At 40.9% G+C, this 17,275-nt stretch overlaps 1 protein-coding gene across 2 annotated transcripts in view; it reads right to left on the bottom strand.

Annotated features, from left to right (window-relative positions):
• BTBD9 (BTB domain containing 9) overlaps positions 1 to 17,275 on the bottom strand; it is a 213,735-nt gene that overhangs the window by 63,348 nt on the left and 133,112 nt on the right. For both annotated transcript variants that reach the window (XR_007246302.1, XM_048518360.1), the window contains exon 8: positions 1,848 to 2,037. Coding sequence is in view for 1 of the 2 variants with exons in the window: in XM_048518360.1 (XP_048374317.1) it covers positions 1,848 to 2,037 (190 nt within the window). In the remaining variant the exon portion in view is untranslated. The remainder of the gene's footprint in view (positions 1 to 1,847; positions 2,038 to 17,275) is intronic.

Here is a 17,275-nt window from a genome sequence, read left to right as displayed (position 1 = left end):
CCTGTGGTGCGCGGACCTCCTAAGCTCCTCGTTTGCTTGGCTTTCTTCTCTGCCGCCCTACCCCTCTCCTTCCTCTCACTCTCTCTTGCTTTTTCTTTCTCATGTTCCACCATCTCTCTCTTCACTTCACCCACCCTGCCCCATCCTGCATGCTCTTCTTTTATCCCCCAGCCTGTTTCCCACCCTTACCTCAAAACCCAGGCTCTCCTGGGCCGGTTCGGCTCTGGTCACCCTTTGTCCCTGCCCCCCTGATTGCCAGTCTCCAGGACCATTCCAGCAGCTGCTGGACCCTGTGTTCAACCCCCGCCCACCTCTTGGGCCCGGGTGGGGCCACCAATGGCCTCAGGGGCCATTAGCTGCTGTGATCGTGGCCTCCACAGCTCAGCTGCCCTTGCTCTGCCCAGGGGCACAGCAGGCTGCTTGTGGGCTGCCGGAGCCTGACTGGGCAGCAGTTCCGCTCCCAACGGCTTCCCAGCCCATCCTGAGGCTGCTGATGTAAGTGGCTTGGGGCTTTTCGTCAGGATGGGGGATCCCAGAGCCGGCCTCCAGACATTGTCTTTCTGGCAGGGAAGAACTATTTTGCAGTAGTTCTGGACAGTCATTTTCCAAGGCCTTGATTGGGCGCACCTGCCTTCTGGATAAGAAGGGTGTCAGTTCTGGAGAAGGCCTTTTTGGTCATGGCACCAAAGCTCTGGAATTCTCTCCCCAGACAAACTTATCTATATCTTTCAGCTGCCATCTGCCACCAAAGGATGAAGACTGCTTTGTTTCATTTGGTATTCTCGCCATAATCCCTCCTACTGCCCTATGTTTTAATTAATGGTTTTTTTGTTTCTGTATGTATAATTCACTCTGTTTTAATGATGCATTTCTGTCAGTGTTATCAGTTTTGAAGATGTGATTGCTCATGTTTTTAATTTGTGCATTGCCTTGGTAGCCCTTATGAGGGCAGAGGAACAGGATAATTAAAAAAATGAAAAATCAATAAGGAACAGGGACAGAAGAGCCAGCTGTTGCTAATTAGGATGTTCTGGAATTCCAAGTCAAGTAACGTGCATCAGTTTTGCTCTGCCTTATTGCTGCTTTCAGGGAGTGACCTACACTGGGTTTACAGCTAGGCACTCCACCATCTTTGTTACATTTTGCTTTGATGCCATCTTCACCTTTGCTCCAGAGGCTTTGGCAATCCTTCTGTTGACGCTGATTGTTTTTGGATTTCAAGCACATCTGGAGCCCTTGAGCTTGAGTGCTGCAGACACAATGAGACCCTGTCTGTCTGCCGCTGTTCTTAGACTAACTTCTACTTGCGACTGTTCCTGCATTCTCAGAATGACTTCCTCTCATTCTTCTTTGTTGGAGAAGTTTTTTTTCAAGGGAAGAGACATTCAGAGGAGGTTTGCTACATCCTGCCTCCATGTCATGATTCCAGTATTCTTTGGAGGTCTCCCATTCAAGTATTAGTTAGGTCAAAGCTAAGAGTTTGTGACTGGCCCAAGGTCACCCAGCAAGTTTTCATGGTGACAAGTGAGGTTTCTCAGGTTCTAGTCTGCAACTTTAACCACTATTCCACACTGGCTCATCAGTGGGCCTAGATGGGGCTTAATTGTAAAGCATCATATTTCTGATGATATCTTCATCACAGAATAGATTCTGTGTCCACAAGTTATGCCGTTGTTTTGATATTAAATGTGTTTGCTATTTTTTTTCCTGTTTTGTATTCTACTGGACCATTACAACAATATCCTTAGTACAAGAAAAAAGTGAAATATGCAGCTGTACATGAAAAATATCTACAAAGGCATAAATCCTCATTACTGAATGATCTTTACATGAAAGAGAAATCTTACCGAATTGATCCAATCATGTAAGGTTGTGCCAGCTGTACTACAATTGCACCGCTGCCTAGCTGATGGCATGTATAACCAGAATCCCAATCATAATTTTTTGTGTCTCCATTCAGCAAGGCATTGCGACTTCGGCTTACACCCTCAATCACACTGGCACAGTCTGCAACTGTTGCAACGTTCTCTGTGGGAACTGAAAATTAAAACACAAAAGAGATCAGTGGTGGACACCGACATCTCAGTGCCTTCAGTTTCTATTTCTAGGGATGTGTAAAAATAAGGGGGAAATATTGTTAGTACAGGCTTAGATTAAAAATGAATATGCACTGACTTAGCTGTCTGAACCAGAACAATTCCCAGACTATCTAAATGAAAAGCAGTCACAGAATAAGAAATAATGCATTGCAAACAAATTCCATAGCAATTGCTTTGCTTAACCAACTGCAACATGACTACAGGGACAAAAGTTAGGAATTATTCTCGAAATAACAGACTGAGGTTGAGTGGACAAAGAAAGTGAGAAAAAGTAGGAACTTTATTGTCACACCAGATGGACAATGAGCATAATTGTAACCTATAAAGTGGGCCTTCTTTAAGACTGTTACTCAGCCACAGTTTTTAGATGTATGCAGAAGTCAATTAGGTTGCTTTTAGCTAGGGAATCATTATGCAAAAAATCTGAGAATAAAACAGTAGCAAAATAAAGTATTCAGATGCTAATCGATAAAAAAAATCAGCTGTGGCTATTTAGTATCATGCTCCCATTTGGCTCATTCAAACTGTGTCCTAAGTGAAGCAGCATAAACAGAGCTAAAGGTGGACAAGAGTTGTAGCGTCTCCATTAATACCAACAGGGCCAGTTCTATGGGATCTTCAAGGGAACATCCAGCATTGCAAGCAGCACCCAGTCTGGACAAGTGGACCAACGGAGAAATGATGATGCATTGTGACTAAAAGGTAGCAATGGTGTCTCAACAAGAGCATGGGGCGTTGGCCAACACCACTTTCACAGCAGATCTGGGCAAGCATAGAACTTACCATTTCAGAGTGGGAGAATAAAGAAAAACATTAAAATAGTCCACTGAATTTTTTCTTGTGAATTATTTTGTGCCAATATTTTCAGGGGGTGGTGTAGTGAGAGATTCCCTCTAGCATCTTGTTGCAGGCTCTGCATTAACAATTTTCAAGGCTTTGCCTGTGCAAAACTGATTAGCAGCAGAGTTCTCCAAGATTTATCATATCAAAAGAGATTTACAGCCTTTTAATCTGACAATACAAAAGATTAGGGAGTAAGTTCAGTTCTCTGAACTATGAACCAGCAGACCAGACAGGACATCTGCATAAACTTTTATCTTTTACTAGCAGGATACCTGTGCTTCGCTACGTATAATTCATCACAGCCTCTCTATGAATTTCGGGGTGACATTCAGCATACTTCTTTACAGCCTGTCCGTGAACTCTGGGGTGACATGCAGCATATTTTGAGATTATTTTTATTGAGCAAGACGAACATAAAATAAAGGCATGAAGATATCAACCACCCTATGATTGTGGGGATAAATGCTAAAATTATTAAAGTTACTAGCATTGCTTAATCACATTATAGCAAGTAATAGTTTTTAAAAAATCAGGTTTCAGCTTTTTGTCCCACTGCTTTTAGGGACTATCAACCCCCGCCCCCTTTTAAAAATTATACAAAATTTCACCCAGAATCCAAATTCACTGTTTGAAATTACATGAGATTCCACTCCAAAACCTACTTTGGGTTTGTTTGTTTTTCTACACAACACATTTCAGAGAAAGTTAGTAAGGAAGGCAACCATTTCTCTCTTTACTTTTATTTCCCTTTTATCTTCTGCAGTAAGATGCAAACACACATGTTACATTAGCTCAAAGTTACAATGACAAAATATCAAATTATTCCTTTTGAGGAAGTCCTTAATTTGCCATCATTGAAAAGTGACACTTTTGCAAATTCCTACTTACGGAAGAAATTCAGAAAGGTGAAAATATTGGGAGTCTTTCAGTAGTGAAGACCTGAACTTGCATGTCATCAGAAATAATTTGGCAGTTAAGTTCCTTGGCTCTATCGTGTCTGCAAAGATTTCCCCTTACGAAGATGTTATCTACCACCAAAGAACTTACATAGTACCATCTCTCTCTCTCCCTTCTGGTCCATTTTCACACTTTGCCATTTACATGAATCCTTTGCTTAAACCTGCAGTCTTAACAGCTATGCTTCTTCCCTCCCTCTGTTCTTCACTATCAAATGTTGAATTATAAAGTCTTTGAGGCACAGGTGTCCTTTTTTCTGCTTAGGTTATAAGGTGCCAGACAGACATGGCACAGAATAAATAAAAATATAAGTCCATTGTGCAGATGGCAAGTTTCAGATTAAAAGGACCAAGTGCTTCCTTTTGGATTGAACATGGAGATCATCCAAGTCAGGGATCATGAGGCTTTTAAACCTGTACAACTATTTTAAAAATTCAAGGCCTCTGGAGATCAGTTGCAGCCAATATTTTGCTCACCTATTCCCCTTCCCTGTCACATTCAGTTATTTTTATACTATTCAATAATTATTATGCTCCCTTGGATACTGAGAGGTACTTGGCTGCACTCACAAATTAATCTCTTCAATTTACCGGTGAATATAGTGCTTTTATAGATATTTTCTTAAGATGTGGCTTACTTATGTAGCCTGTATCAATTAAAAAAATAATCTTTTAGCCTGCTTACATGATCATTCCAATATGTTTCTCAAAACATGTTATATTAATAAGTACAGAAAGCCATTTTGTACTAGCTTTCAAAATTGAAATGTATAGAGCATCCAAGTAATTGCAACACACAGAAAGTACCATACTGTTTCTGCTCCCTGGGAAAGGCTGCCACTCCCCATTTTGAATGTTCATTATCATCTTTTATACCCGCCTGATATATTTATTAAAAACACCATCTGGAAGGGACTTTGCTCAGTGCTTTATATTCAGTCTTTTGGTCCTCTTTCCTTTTCCCTGAGGAATTTATGCCTCAATTTGTGCCACTTTGTTTACAAAAGCATACTACCAAACCCAACAATCTTGTCTCTATATTTATATTTGTGGTGTAATAGTTGATTTCTTGAAGGACAGAGGGGAAAATATAGTCTGCAAGAGAAAAGAAGAATAAGGTAGAAGGATGAATATTACTTTTTTCCATCTTTGTGCATACAGTGGTTTGGCATGATTGTAATATATTGTCCTAGAATGCAAATAATGAATGTTAATGATGTATAGACTTTCTGGAAGCAAGCAAAACTTAGGAACAAGTATGGCAAAAAAAAAAAATAGCAGAAGGAAGGGGGATAATGATTTGTGTTTTACTCTTCTCAGCTCTTATCCTGTAACAGGTGATAGCCAACAAATAGCCAGTATATTTAACTCTGACACTATAAAATTTTTGAGGGCAATGTTATTTCCAGGAAATGATCTGAAGACTATCTGTATTAACTATATTTGTAGATAAGATGACATGTAATTTTACAGTCTTCAATGATACCTGATGATGAATGAATAAAGGTAAACATTTCAGCCAGAGATATTTCTTCCCATGCTATTTTCTCTTTTAGTTTCTATCTTTTATGACAAATTTTTAAAAATCGAGGGATGTTATAGGTCTCAGGGCCACTTAGCACTACGCCTAATTTGAATTTACTTCCTCAGTACTTCTAATCATCCATCCATATGTGCCACATCAACTGGAATAATTATCCTTTCATAGAAATTAGAAGCATATTATGAGGGAAAAACAACATAGCATTTGGCTCTTTTTCATCAAATCGTCTTCTGTATAGTTCCACACAGGACTGCGCATACGTAGGCCTGCCACGAGAAGAGTGACAAGCTTTCCTCAGCATTCCTGCATCTCCAAGTCACTCCCCACTCAAGTTAAAAGTGGGAAAGTTGTAAACCAGCTTCTCAGAGAGGTAAGTGAACCCATGCAGGTAAGTGGCAGAGTGGTGCTAGAACAACCCACAGCAGGGAAGGAGGGAAGGATGTGTGCCTGCACAGAAGACCACTCAGTGAACAACAGTCACAGCTAACATTGTTTTTCATTGTCATGGCCTTATGTGTAGTCCAACATGGGAGAGTAGGAAGCTAACTTCTTTGGAGGTGGGATGAGGCTGTGAATGAAACCACTATCACTGAAAAACAGACCATGTATAGTAGAAACAGACAACACTGCTTTATTACCATGATTACTTAAACAGGCTCTGTAACACTGCTCTTCTAACAGCTGCATCACCTCTGGAGTCCACATTGATAGCGTACTGCTGGATAAATGCCAATGGATTGGACCATGTTGCTGCCTGGCAGATGTCTCTGATATCACATGAGTAGTGAAAGCAGCTGAAGAAGTCTGGATGCTTGAGGAATGAGCACACATAGGCCGTTTCTGCACGGCCTCGCAAGCGGAGGTGCACCAGCATAGATGATGCTGGTGCATCCCCCAGGGTTGTTTACATGGTGCCCTGCAAACAGCCCCAGTGCCCCACAGGGCTGCATTCGCATGGGCATGCCGGTGCATATCTCTCTTACCTTGTCTCCCAGCCGCTGCCACACTGGATAGGCCAGGGGACATACCGGAGGCCAGGAGGCATGTCCCCGGCCTCTCCAGAGCAACACATCTGGGGAACAAGGTAAGAGGGATCTGCACCAGTATGGGGAAAACGCCAGCTTCCACCCAGTGCTGTGTGCTCGGCAATGAATGGAAGCCAGCATTTTCCAAAAGACGCGCTGGTCCATAAAACGCTGTTGTGGGGGCGAAATGCCACCGTGGCTGTACGATCTCCCCACCCATAACGGCGTTTTTACCGGCCCCACTCCAGTCTAAATGGGCCATGCAGAAGCAGCCATAGTGATGGAACATTCTATTTGGGCAACTGCGTAAACTTTGTGGATATCCTTAGTCACCCGTTAGGACAGTGTCTGAACAGATACGCCATGGCCCTTGCATGTCCCAGCAAAACAAAAAAATACATTTTGGTCTATCCTAAAATATTTTGTTCTTTCTAAATAAAACAGAAGTGCTCTATCCACATCCAAGCAATGTAAGGCTTTCTCTGCATCTGATGAGGGATGTGGGGAAAAAAACATATAGGCAGGACTATGTCCAGGCACAAATGAAATGTTGACACAATTTTATGAAGATGCTCAATGCTAGGGTGACGCACGACCTTATCCAAGTAAAGTTAGTGAATGGTGGGTGACACATCAATGCCTGTAAGTTCATGATCTTCCTTGCTGATATGATGGCAACTAAGAATGTTACCTTGTAGGAAAGATCAGCTAAGTTGCATGATGCCAGTGGTTCAAATGGTTTGCGGATGAGGTAAGAGAGTACCAGGGAAAGGCTCCATTGAGGGACCGGATCCTTCTGAGGGGGCTAGAGATTAGCTAGTCCCTTAAGGAATCTCTTGCAATAATGGTTAGAAAAAAGTGGGGTAAACACAAAACCCAAATGATATGTGAAAATGGCTGCCAAATGAATGGGTGCATTTGCTAGCCCTGTTTCCTTTAATGTAATTGAGTAGTCAAAAATTAGAGGTAATTTACATGAACAGGGGTCAACTCCATTTTCAAAAGTCCACAATGAGAATTCTTTCCATTTAGCCCCATATGATCTCCTGGTTGAGGTCTTGAGGGAGTTTAGCAATACCCGCTTAACCTTCTCTGACCCCTTAATGGAGGATTAGCTAAACTGCCAGGTGGAATATGCTGCCACAGGAGGTGGTGATGGCCACTAACCTGGATAGCTTTAAAAAGGGCTTGGACAAATTTATGGAGGAGAAGTCGATCTATGGCTACCAATCTTGATCCTCCTTGATTTGAGATTGCAAATGCCTTAGCAGACCCGGTGCTTGGGAGCAGCAGCAGCAGCAGCCCATTGCTTTCACATCCTGCATATGAGCTTCCAAAGGCATCTGGTGGGCCACTGAGAGGAGCAGAGTGCTGGACTAGATGGACTCTGGTCTGATCCAGCAGGCTCTTTCTAATGTTCTTATGGAGCAACTGTATCTCCTGGTACTGCATGTTCCCTATAAACAACAGGTTCTTGGCATGAGGAAAGTAGTGCACTTGGCTCTGGGTCATTCTCTGCAGGGTTGGGAACCAATGTCTCATCATCATCAATACCCTTTATTGGCATAGAAAATATACATATGAATTCACAGTTATTAAAAAGAAATAATACATATATTATAGCTTAAAATCAAGATGCAAGCTAAATACAATATCTGGCTAATGTAGCTGTCTTTAAAACAGGCTTGCTGGGCTGAAACTAAAATTTTTGCTAAATCTAGAGACCTTGACGTATAGAGATCACAGAGCAAAAAGTAGGTCTTAAATTTATCAGAAAGAAAAGGACATTTCCAGATATGAGGATCAATGTAAAGGTTTCTAAGTGCAGAGTACAAAACACAGTCCAGGAAGATATGTTCCACTGTCTCAATAACCTTTTGCAAAGAAGGGCAAATTCTCCAGTGATAAGGGATCTATAGATATCTGCCACGTAAATATGCCGAGGAGAGTACGTTCAAGAGGGCAAGCATAAAGGTTCGCATAAGGTTGGGTGAAGATAAATTTGTAATGTATAATGGAGGACCCTTATTCCAGGGCAGTGAAGTAAAGCCCGGAAATAGAATATCGTTCAAATAGAATGGGGAGAGTTTGGGTTTCAATATCTGTTATTCTTTGAGTGAGACAGTTGACTATTTGTTATTCCTCCATATTATTGAAGGAACCCACGAAAAACCAAGTGATTTGATTTTGGTAGCTATCAGGTGACTCCAAGAAGAGGAAAATGAGTCAGAAAACATCCTTCTTATTAAGCTACCAGGTTTAGTACAGAAATGTAGGCGTAACCAATATTTTAACGTGAGTATCCAGATTCTGGTCTCAAGCAGATTTATGCAGGTTTCTGTACACAAGTAATAATATGGTACACAGTTTGAAACTCCAAGAAGTTTGCAAATGTAGTTTGATTGTATCTTCTCAAGAGATTTTAATGAGGGATTTATCCATTTGGGAGCACCATTTAAGGCCTTGGACACTAGTTTTGCTTGATAAACTCTCATAGCTGCCGGTACACATTGCCAACCCTTCACATGAAAAAAATCGCCTTATTGCTATCGCACACTGATTGGCCGAAGAGAAAATGTAAGCACAGTGCGTGTTCCATTTCATGTTGTGTTGGAGGCGGATGCCTAAATAGTTGTAGCTTTTAACTTGTTCAATTTTCCATTTGTTAATGAGCCAAGTAGTTGGTTTCCATGTCTTAGTGAAGACCATTATTTTGGTCTTTTTATAATTAATAGTTAGATGGTTTGAGTCACAAGAAGAGACGAAAGCACGCAACAGGTGTTTTAGCCAAACTTTAGAGTGGGAAAGAAGGGTTGTGTCATCGGTTTATAGTAAAGTGTTCAGTGGCACATTCCCTAAATAGGGAGGATGAGTTTCTTTTATAGGAAGGGAGTTTGGAAAATCTGCCAAAAATAAGTTAAAAAGAAGGGGAGCAAGGACTGTAAGGAATCAGTAAGGTCCAGACCAAAAGTAACTGTAAGAGTTCTTTAATTGCTGGCTTTCATGATCAGCTCTACAGACAATGCAGATTCTAACCCCCCCTTCGTCAGACGACCGCTTATACAGGTCTCTCCTTCCCGCCAAGAACTGGACATAAACAATTACTCATTCCCACAAGACAGAAACAGTTTCACACAGACAGAAAGCAAGGTTAAGTAAGCGATAAGAATTATGCTGGGCAAGCAGCCCAACGCGGTTGAGGAATCTTCTCCAAGGCCAAACCAGCCTGCCAACTAAATCACAACCTTACAAGGATGCAGCCTTGTTTAACACCTTTGTTTGAGATATCTGCTGTGCAAAGGCCAGATTGGCTGTAATGTACATTGCATGCTGTTGAAGAATACAATTTTTGTATGAGGAAGAGTAATTGTTTCTCAATACCCAAGGCCATCAATTTATTCCATAGGAGCTGTCTTGGGATAGAATCGAATGCACTGCTTAGATCCAAGAAGGCAAAGTGCAATCTGGTGTTCTGGGCCATGCAATACTTCTCGGCTAGATATCTCAGTACCAGACAATGATCATAAGTTTAATGGCCTTTGGTGAACCCAATTTGTTTTGGGCCGAGTAAGGGAGATGCCCATTTTAAAACTATCTCATGCAAGTGGTTTGCATACAGTTTCCCTGGAACCGATAGCAGGCTTATGGGTCTATAGTTGGACAGGTCATTTTGGTCTTCTTTTTTGTATATAGGAATAATTGTAGCCTTTGTCCAAACTTGGGGAAGAAGGTCGTTACAGTCTATCCTGGAGAAAAGCTCTGCTAGAATTGACGCCCAGGTTGCAGCATAGAGTATAAATAGTTTCGGAAATAGTCCGTCCGGACCTGGGGTCTTCCCTCTTTTTAATTTGCCAATTAGGCACAAGATATCTTCCGGGGTGACCGAAGGCCAATTTAATGGTCTGTCGGAGGCAAATTGTACTTCTTCTTGGGAACCAACGTCTTTTGTTCATGCTGGTGTAACTACAACACAGAACCACTGGTCTGAATGTAATTTGGCCATCATCCTAGGGAGAAGGGGAAATGAAAAAACGCATACAGAAATCCCCCTGCCATGCAAACTGAAATGCTTCCCCAGGGAACCTTGTCCTACACCTTCCTGGGAGCAGAAGTGGTGGCATTTGGAGTTCTGGGGCAAAGAGAACAGATCTATGCTGGGGTCTCCCCACATCTCAAACACTTTGCCCACATAGTATCAATTTAGTGACCGTTTGTGATCAGAGAATCCTCCCTGCTTAGAGTATCCACTAGGACACTCTCCTTCCCTGCAATATGAATAGCTAACAGGAAAACTCCATGGTCTATGACCCACAACCAAAGGTGGGTGGCCTCCTTGCAGAGGCAAATGGAACTCATTCCCCCATTTCAAGGTGTAATATTTCATTGTGGTATATAGACTGTAGTTTTGAGGCAGATTTTCCTTATCACCACAACAGATACACTCTTTTTGCTGAATAAGGAAGTTCATAATTCAAAACAAAATAATTCACAGAATAAAAGAATAAAAAGTTGCTGTAGTACAATAGCTAAGATTGTGAGTTGAGAAGACCCCAGTTCAAATCTCCTCTCAAGTTAGCCCCTATTCTCTTGCCCTTAGTCCCCTACCTGAATAACAATAACTGAATAAAACTGATTATTAATTACCGTATATACTCGTGTATAAGTCGACCCGCATATAAGTCGAGGCACCTAATTTTACCACAAAAAACTGGGAAAACTTATTGACTCGTGTATAAGTTGAGGGTGGGAAATGCAGCAGCTACTGGTAAATTTCAAAAATAAAAATTCAGGGGATCCAAAGTTATGGACCCTCAAAATGTAGCCCCATCTACTATTAGCTCCCATTGGAAACAATGGGGGATGGGGGCACCCACTTTGGGGATCCATAACTTTGGATCCCCTAAACCAAACTTCACCAAACCTGGCTGGTATCAGCAACAGATTATCCTGATGATACCAACCATGTTTGGTGAAGTTTGGTTTAAGGGGTCCAAAATTAAGGGGCTCAAAATGTACCCCCATCTACTATTAGCTCCCATTGGAAACAACAGGGGATGGGGCACCCTCTTTGGGGTCCATAACTTTGGATCCCTTGTACCAATCTTTACCAAACTTGGGTGGTATCATCAGGAGTGTCACCTGATGATATCCTGAAATTTTGGTGCCACTAGCCTAAAAACTGCACCTCCTGGCAGCCGACAAAATAAAACCCCTAAAATATTTTTTTAAAATACAGCTGACTCGTGTATAAGTCGAGGGGGGCTTTTTCAGCACAAAAAATGTGCTGAAAAACTCGACTTATACACGAGTATATACGGTACTGAAATAAAGTGCAGAAATGTTTTAAATACCCAGAACACACAATTTACATGCTGAGTACAGTCGTCGCCATCGTCGTCATCATCATCATCACCACCACCATCATCACCACCATTTACTACTAAAGAAGTGTTTATGGTGTGCACTGAAAGTGGAAATTGAACTCCTCAGTGAAGAACCTCTTTTTGAAAGCTACAACTGATTTAAAGACCTTGGGGAGAGTGGGGGCAAGTTTGATACAGGTTTAAGAAAGAAAATCTGAAGTATTGTAGATAGGTCCATAAATCTGAAGAAACAAGTATAGTAGTAAATAAAACTGGACATGTGTGTTATCTTTAGTGCAGAGGGGAAGTCCCAGCAGTATTTAGTTGGTCTTAAAATTTTCATAATTTCCTAACGGTATGCTTACAGAAAAGCTGACAGATATTGCTAGGAAAACCTGTGCAAATTTGAAAGTCGGCTAACCTTCAGAAAAAGAGAAAGAACAGGACAGAAATGCCTTTATGTTAAGACAACATTAGGCTGGACAAGAAAACAGCTCCTTCACTAAAGGAAAGGCACAGTCATGTTTCACAACACCAAAGTGTATTACCAAGAAATTGATCTGACTTTTCCCTTTGCTAGACATTTAAATGATTTTTATAATAACTGCCATTGAGCAGAAGACAGATGAATGCTTATTTATTCATTTTCTCCCTTGCCTGTTGTTTTCAACCATTTTTCCTAAAGCACAAGCAGATGCATAGATGAGGATATGGTGATTCATAAATTCTGAAAAGCATTCCCCAGAGGATAACCAAGGACAACCAATTTTTTACATCCATCGCCTGTTCTACATTCCATTAGTCACTGCTTTGTCCCTTGTAGGATGATTAGAAAGAAACGTGTAAAGGTAGTGATCACAGAGTCCTATTTAGCAAAATCTTTGCAAGCAACATTTCTGAAAGCCTCAGACTCCTGAGGCATCAACAGATGCTGTTGACTGGAATTATTCTGCCACAAACAAAAAACACTCTGCACATGCACAAGAAACTCTTACTCATGGGCTCTATGTCTTCCAGAGCTGAACTGTGTTACTGAATAATTATTTAGGGACTATACTCTGGCTCAAATTATCTCTCCAACTCACCTGAAAAAGTCAGATGAGAAGGAAAACTGTGACTGAGTCATGCTAGGTGGAAAAGAAAGCTGCTTGGTGTCCTTATTTCTACATTGCTTCACCAATCCAGAAGAATATCATGTAATGGGATCCTGAGTCTTGGTACCCAAATATATGCGTTTGCTAACAGATAGAAACCATTCTGTAGAGCTCGGTACAGTGGCAAAAGCAATCATCAATATTTAAGCCTAGCTTGCTCTGTTTTTTCTTCCTTGATATATCCTATAGTCCTCATCTAGCATCTCAGAACGAGACATTATGGGAGATATATGTCTACTGTTGAAAACAGCAGCTAAGTTAATTTCATAACACTGTTAACGTCAAAGTGATGCAAAATGTGTCCCACTACATCAGCATCACAAGTTTTCTAATGAGTTTCAGTGATCAAAAAAGAGGAGTGGGAAAACCTGCAGCACAGTGATGTCACAAAATTTGCCTTTCTAGCATTTACTTGTTGACGGAAAGGAAGACAGAAGCATGACTTTTGTTTTGGGTGACAGCCTTGCATCGGTTGCAATGTCTAGTTTCAGCTCGAGTATACCTATCTTCTTCAGCTAAATGTCAGAATTTGTACAAAAGGTTATTTTAAAATGTTTCAAATACATTTATTGGTACCTCAGAACATGATGAGTAAAATATTTTTTGCATGAAGGACTGTCATATATATTTGTCACCATACTAAAGTTTAAATGTCAGAAGCTAATGACTTGTTATGAAAACATCACATGTAAAGTTCAGTGACATAAAATTGCTATTATCAATCTACTTGCTCACTTTTATTACTTGTTTGCCCGGTTCTACCATCAGTTTACTGAGATGACCATGATGTAGATGTTACAGCCAGGTAGTAATACATCTGACAAATTACCCCGTCTGTTAGTATAGCAACTTGATTCAACTACAATAGACTAATAAAAAAGATTAAATAATGTGGCCTGTTAAATCTCTCAGTGATCAGATTGGTTAGAAGGACTCTATTGTAGGTGACTGTCAAACTGGAATTTATTTCAAGCATTTACCCTTCTAAAAGACTATGCATTACTGGTGAGCTAACCAACATTTGTTTGGTTTTTTAATGAGAGATGTATTAATCATAATTTTATAAAAATGCTTTTTTGGAGTTATATCTGTTGATGGGTCGTTGACCAGATGCCCAGATAGTTTGGCCAGTTGCTTGGAGGCTGTGGTGAAATGGTTGAAACAGAACCGGCTGGAGTTAAATTCAGTGAAGATGGGTGTCCTGTGGCTAAGTCAGGGAGACCTGAGGGGGAATGGCCACCTCTCAATTCTTGATGAAATACAATTAACACCGCTGCCAAAACTCAGGAGTTTAGGTGCGATGCTTGACTTTCCTGTCTATGGAGGCTGATGTCAATCAGGTGTCCAAACTTATGTTTACTATCTGCGCTAGGCCAGGTTACTGACCCCCCACTTTTTAAATCCTGACTGAGCTACAGTGATCCATGCAACAGTTACCTACAGGCTAGGCTATTGTAACTTGTTCTGTGCTGACTACCCTTGAGACTGATCCAGAAATTCCAACTGGGGCAGAATGCAGCTGCACAGATTCTTGCAGGGACTCTGTGGAGGGAACACATATGCCCAGTGCTTTGCCAGCTGCACTGGCTATTAGTGGAGTACCAATTCAGGTTCAAGGTTCTGGTTTTGACCGTTAAAGCCCTAAGTGGTCTGTGACCTTCATATCTGTGGGACCACCACTCCAAATTCACCCTCAAGAGAGCACTTCACTCTATAGATAACAACTTGGTAGTAGTTCCTGGGCCAAAAAGTGTCCATCTGTCCTTGACCAGGGCTACAGTGTTCTCAGTTCTGGCCCCGGCCTGATCAGTCAGGTACATTGCTACCCGAATGTCTCAACCAATCAGGTGAGGTGCCTTAATAAGATGATATATTCTCCAGCTGAGTAGAGTCCAATCAAACAGATACCTTTCCCCACGCATGGTTTCCTGAACTAACAAAATAGAATGAGTTGGAGGCTCCTTTAACAGCCTTGTTAGCTGTAAATTACCAACATTATTGATCACTCATCCAGGAACGAATGCTGTGATCTACACAAAGGCTTTGAACAAAGCGCATGCAGAGAAAAGGCTCGTCTGGGAACCAGTTCTACAGTTTCCCCTCAGAGCAGCGTGCAGGCAAAATGCATGAAGGAAAGACTGTCCCAGGAACCTGTGAATTGTTCCTAGGTCTTGGCTTTTAGGTCTTTTATGATCTTGTCAACTAATCACATTTACATCATCACTGGGAACATTTTCCCAGGCAGTGTAAAAGAAGAGCAGTCTTCTGAGAGCCTATCTTCCCATTAATCTTGGAATTATTGTATGAAGGTCATGCACTGGTCTTCAGAGGACATATGTTAAGAAGACAGGTGGCATCACTTGCCACAGTTTTGCCATGTTACCAGAGAGTGATTTTCGTAGCACCCAAGATTCAAGGTTCTGAAGTGATTATTAAGTCCACCTTTTGCAGACCTGGAATTTACATACAGCTTTAACTGCTCTAACAAAAATCTATTTGAACCTATGAAGGACATCTCTTTGAAATGGCTTCAGATGAAGACATTGTTCCTAGTTGCAATTACCTCTGCCAGAAATGTATCAGAACTGGAATAATCAAACCAGGTTTGTTCACATTCCAAGGACAAAAAGCCATGCAGTCTGATCCCACCTTTGAACTCAAGGTGTTGCCCAGATTGCACAGGAACCAGGAAAATTGTTTATCTTCATTCTGTGCCATTCCCATATATCCTACAGAGAGTTATGACACAATCTTGAAATTAGGAGGCTGGTTATCATCAGAGCCAGACTCACTAGTAAGTCAGACTTCCTTTTGGTTCCATTAGCCCACCAGATGAGGGGAAACAGACGTCCAAGGCTGCCTCTATTCAGAAGGCATGCACAATTGAAGTTTTCAAGCCCATTGGTTGGTTGTACCGGTAGGTATCACTGCTCATTCAGTCTGCTCATGGTGGAAGAAATATGCAAGCTGCAAACTGGTCAACAGTATCTAAATTGTTAGACATTATAAATCACATGCATTTAGTTCTGTGGACAAAGTCTTCAGATGAAAAATGCTGAGACAAGTAGCAGACATATAGACAATGACCCTCCCTACTGTCCTACTGTCTCAGAGGCAGAATGGACCATTGGATACTTATTGTGAATGGTCCTTCTTCTATGAGGACACATCTTAGCCCTCCCATCATCTCTGTATTCTTTAAACTTTCTGCTTCTTGTTCCTGAAATGCTATTTTTCTAGTTTTACATCAGTTACAGTTAATTTTAGTCAAGTTGTTTAACTACCATTGAAGTTACCTGAATTGAGGAAGAGTGACTCATTCTACAGGAGACAGGAAGTGGAAAGAATTTGTTTCTACCTTCCTGAAGGAAGGGGTGGGAATCACCCATACAAGATGTCCTCTTGTCCTCTAAGTCTAATTCTGGTTTGGATTTAGATATATGATGTCATGTTGAATAAAACCTAGGATAAATTACTGGTAAGTCCAGTACATTCTCTTCCACTTCTTTTGTTTCTAGATTCATGGTTTCCAACAGTTTCAGTAAGCTGTCAGGGGGAACTTGCTGTGACTATTCCCAGTCAGCAAAAATGAAAATACATTGCCATGTACATTTTCCCCCATCTTTTCTCAGTTTTGTCATTCATCAGTAATTCAAGGACAGGTATCCTAGGTAGTTGACATTTCCATAAGCTGCTAACAGCGGAAGCATTCTACGGCAAGGCAGTAAGTACTCTTTGAAATTCATACCTCTTTTCAGACAATGGTAATATTGACAGAAGATTTCAGATCAGTGATATAAGGCAGAAAATGCAAGCATATTTGATTCATAGCAGAGTACTTTTCCAAACACTGAATATACCAATTCTTGAGAAGAAATGGTGTCGATTGATACTAACTCCAAAATAGTCGAATATTACTCACTTTTATGGGTTATTTTAATACCTCTTTTAACACTTTTAGTAAATCAAAATATGTTTATAGGTTATTTTGTTAATTGTCGCTACCATTTTTAAAGATGGCAGCCAAATGCCAAGATTAGAAAAGTGACAGTCAGGCTAAATTTCTTCAGTTAAGAATTTCAAAAAAATAATAAATGCACAGGCTTATAATTGGATTTATTACTCCATGCAATTTTGAGAAATAACTGCACTAGCTCTGTAGTAATCAAAGAAGAATAGCCACTTAACCTCAGTCCAGCTCTTCCTCTTAAGATGTAACAAATAATATTAGCAGTGAAATTTATAATTCTATGCATATGGGCAAAAGCACACAACCACAGAACTCAAAACAT

The sequence above is a fragment of the Sphaerodactylus townsendi genome, linkage group LG01 (assembly GCF_021028975.2).
Source record: "Sphaerodactylus townsendi isolate TG3544 linkage group LG01, MPM_Stown_v2.3, whole genome shotgun sequence".
In the NCBI taxonomy this organism is placed as follows: Eukaryota; Metazoa; Chordata; class Lepidosauria; order Squamata; family Sphaerodactylidae; genus Sphaerodactylus; species Sphaerodactylus townsendi.
This window is presented reverse-complemented; position numbering and strand designations above follow the sequence as displayed.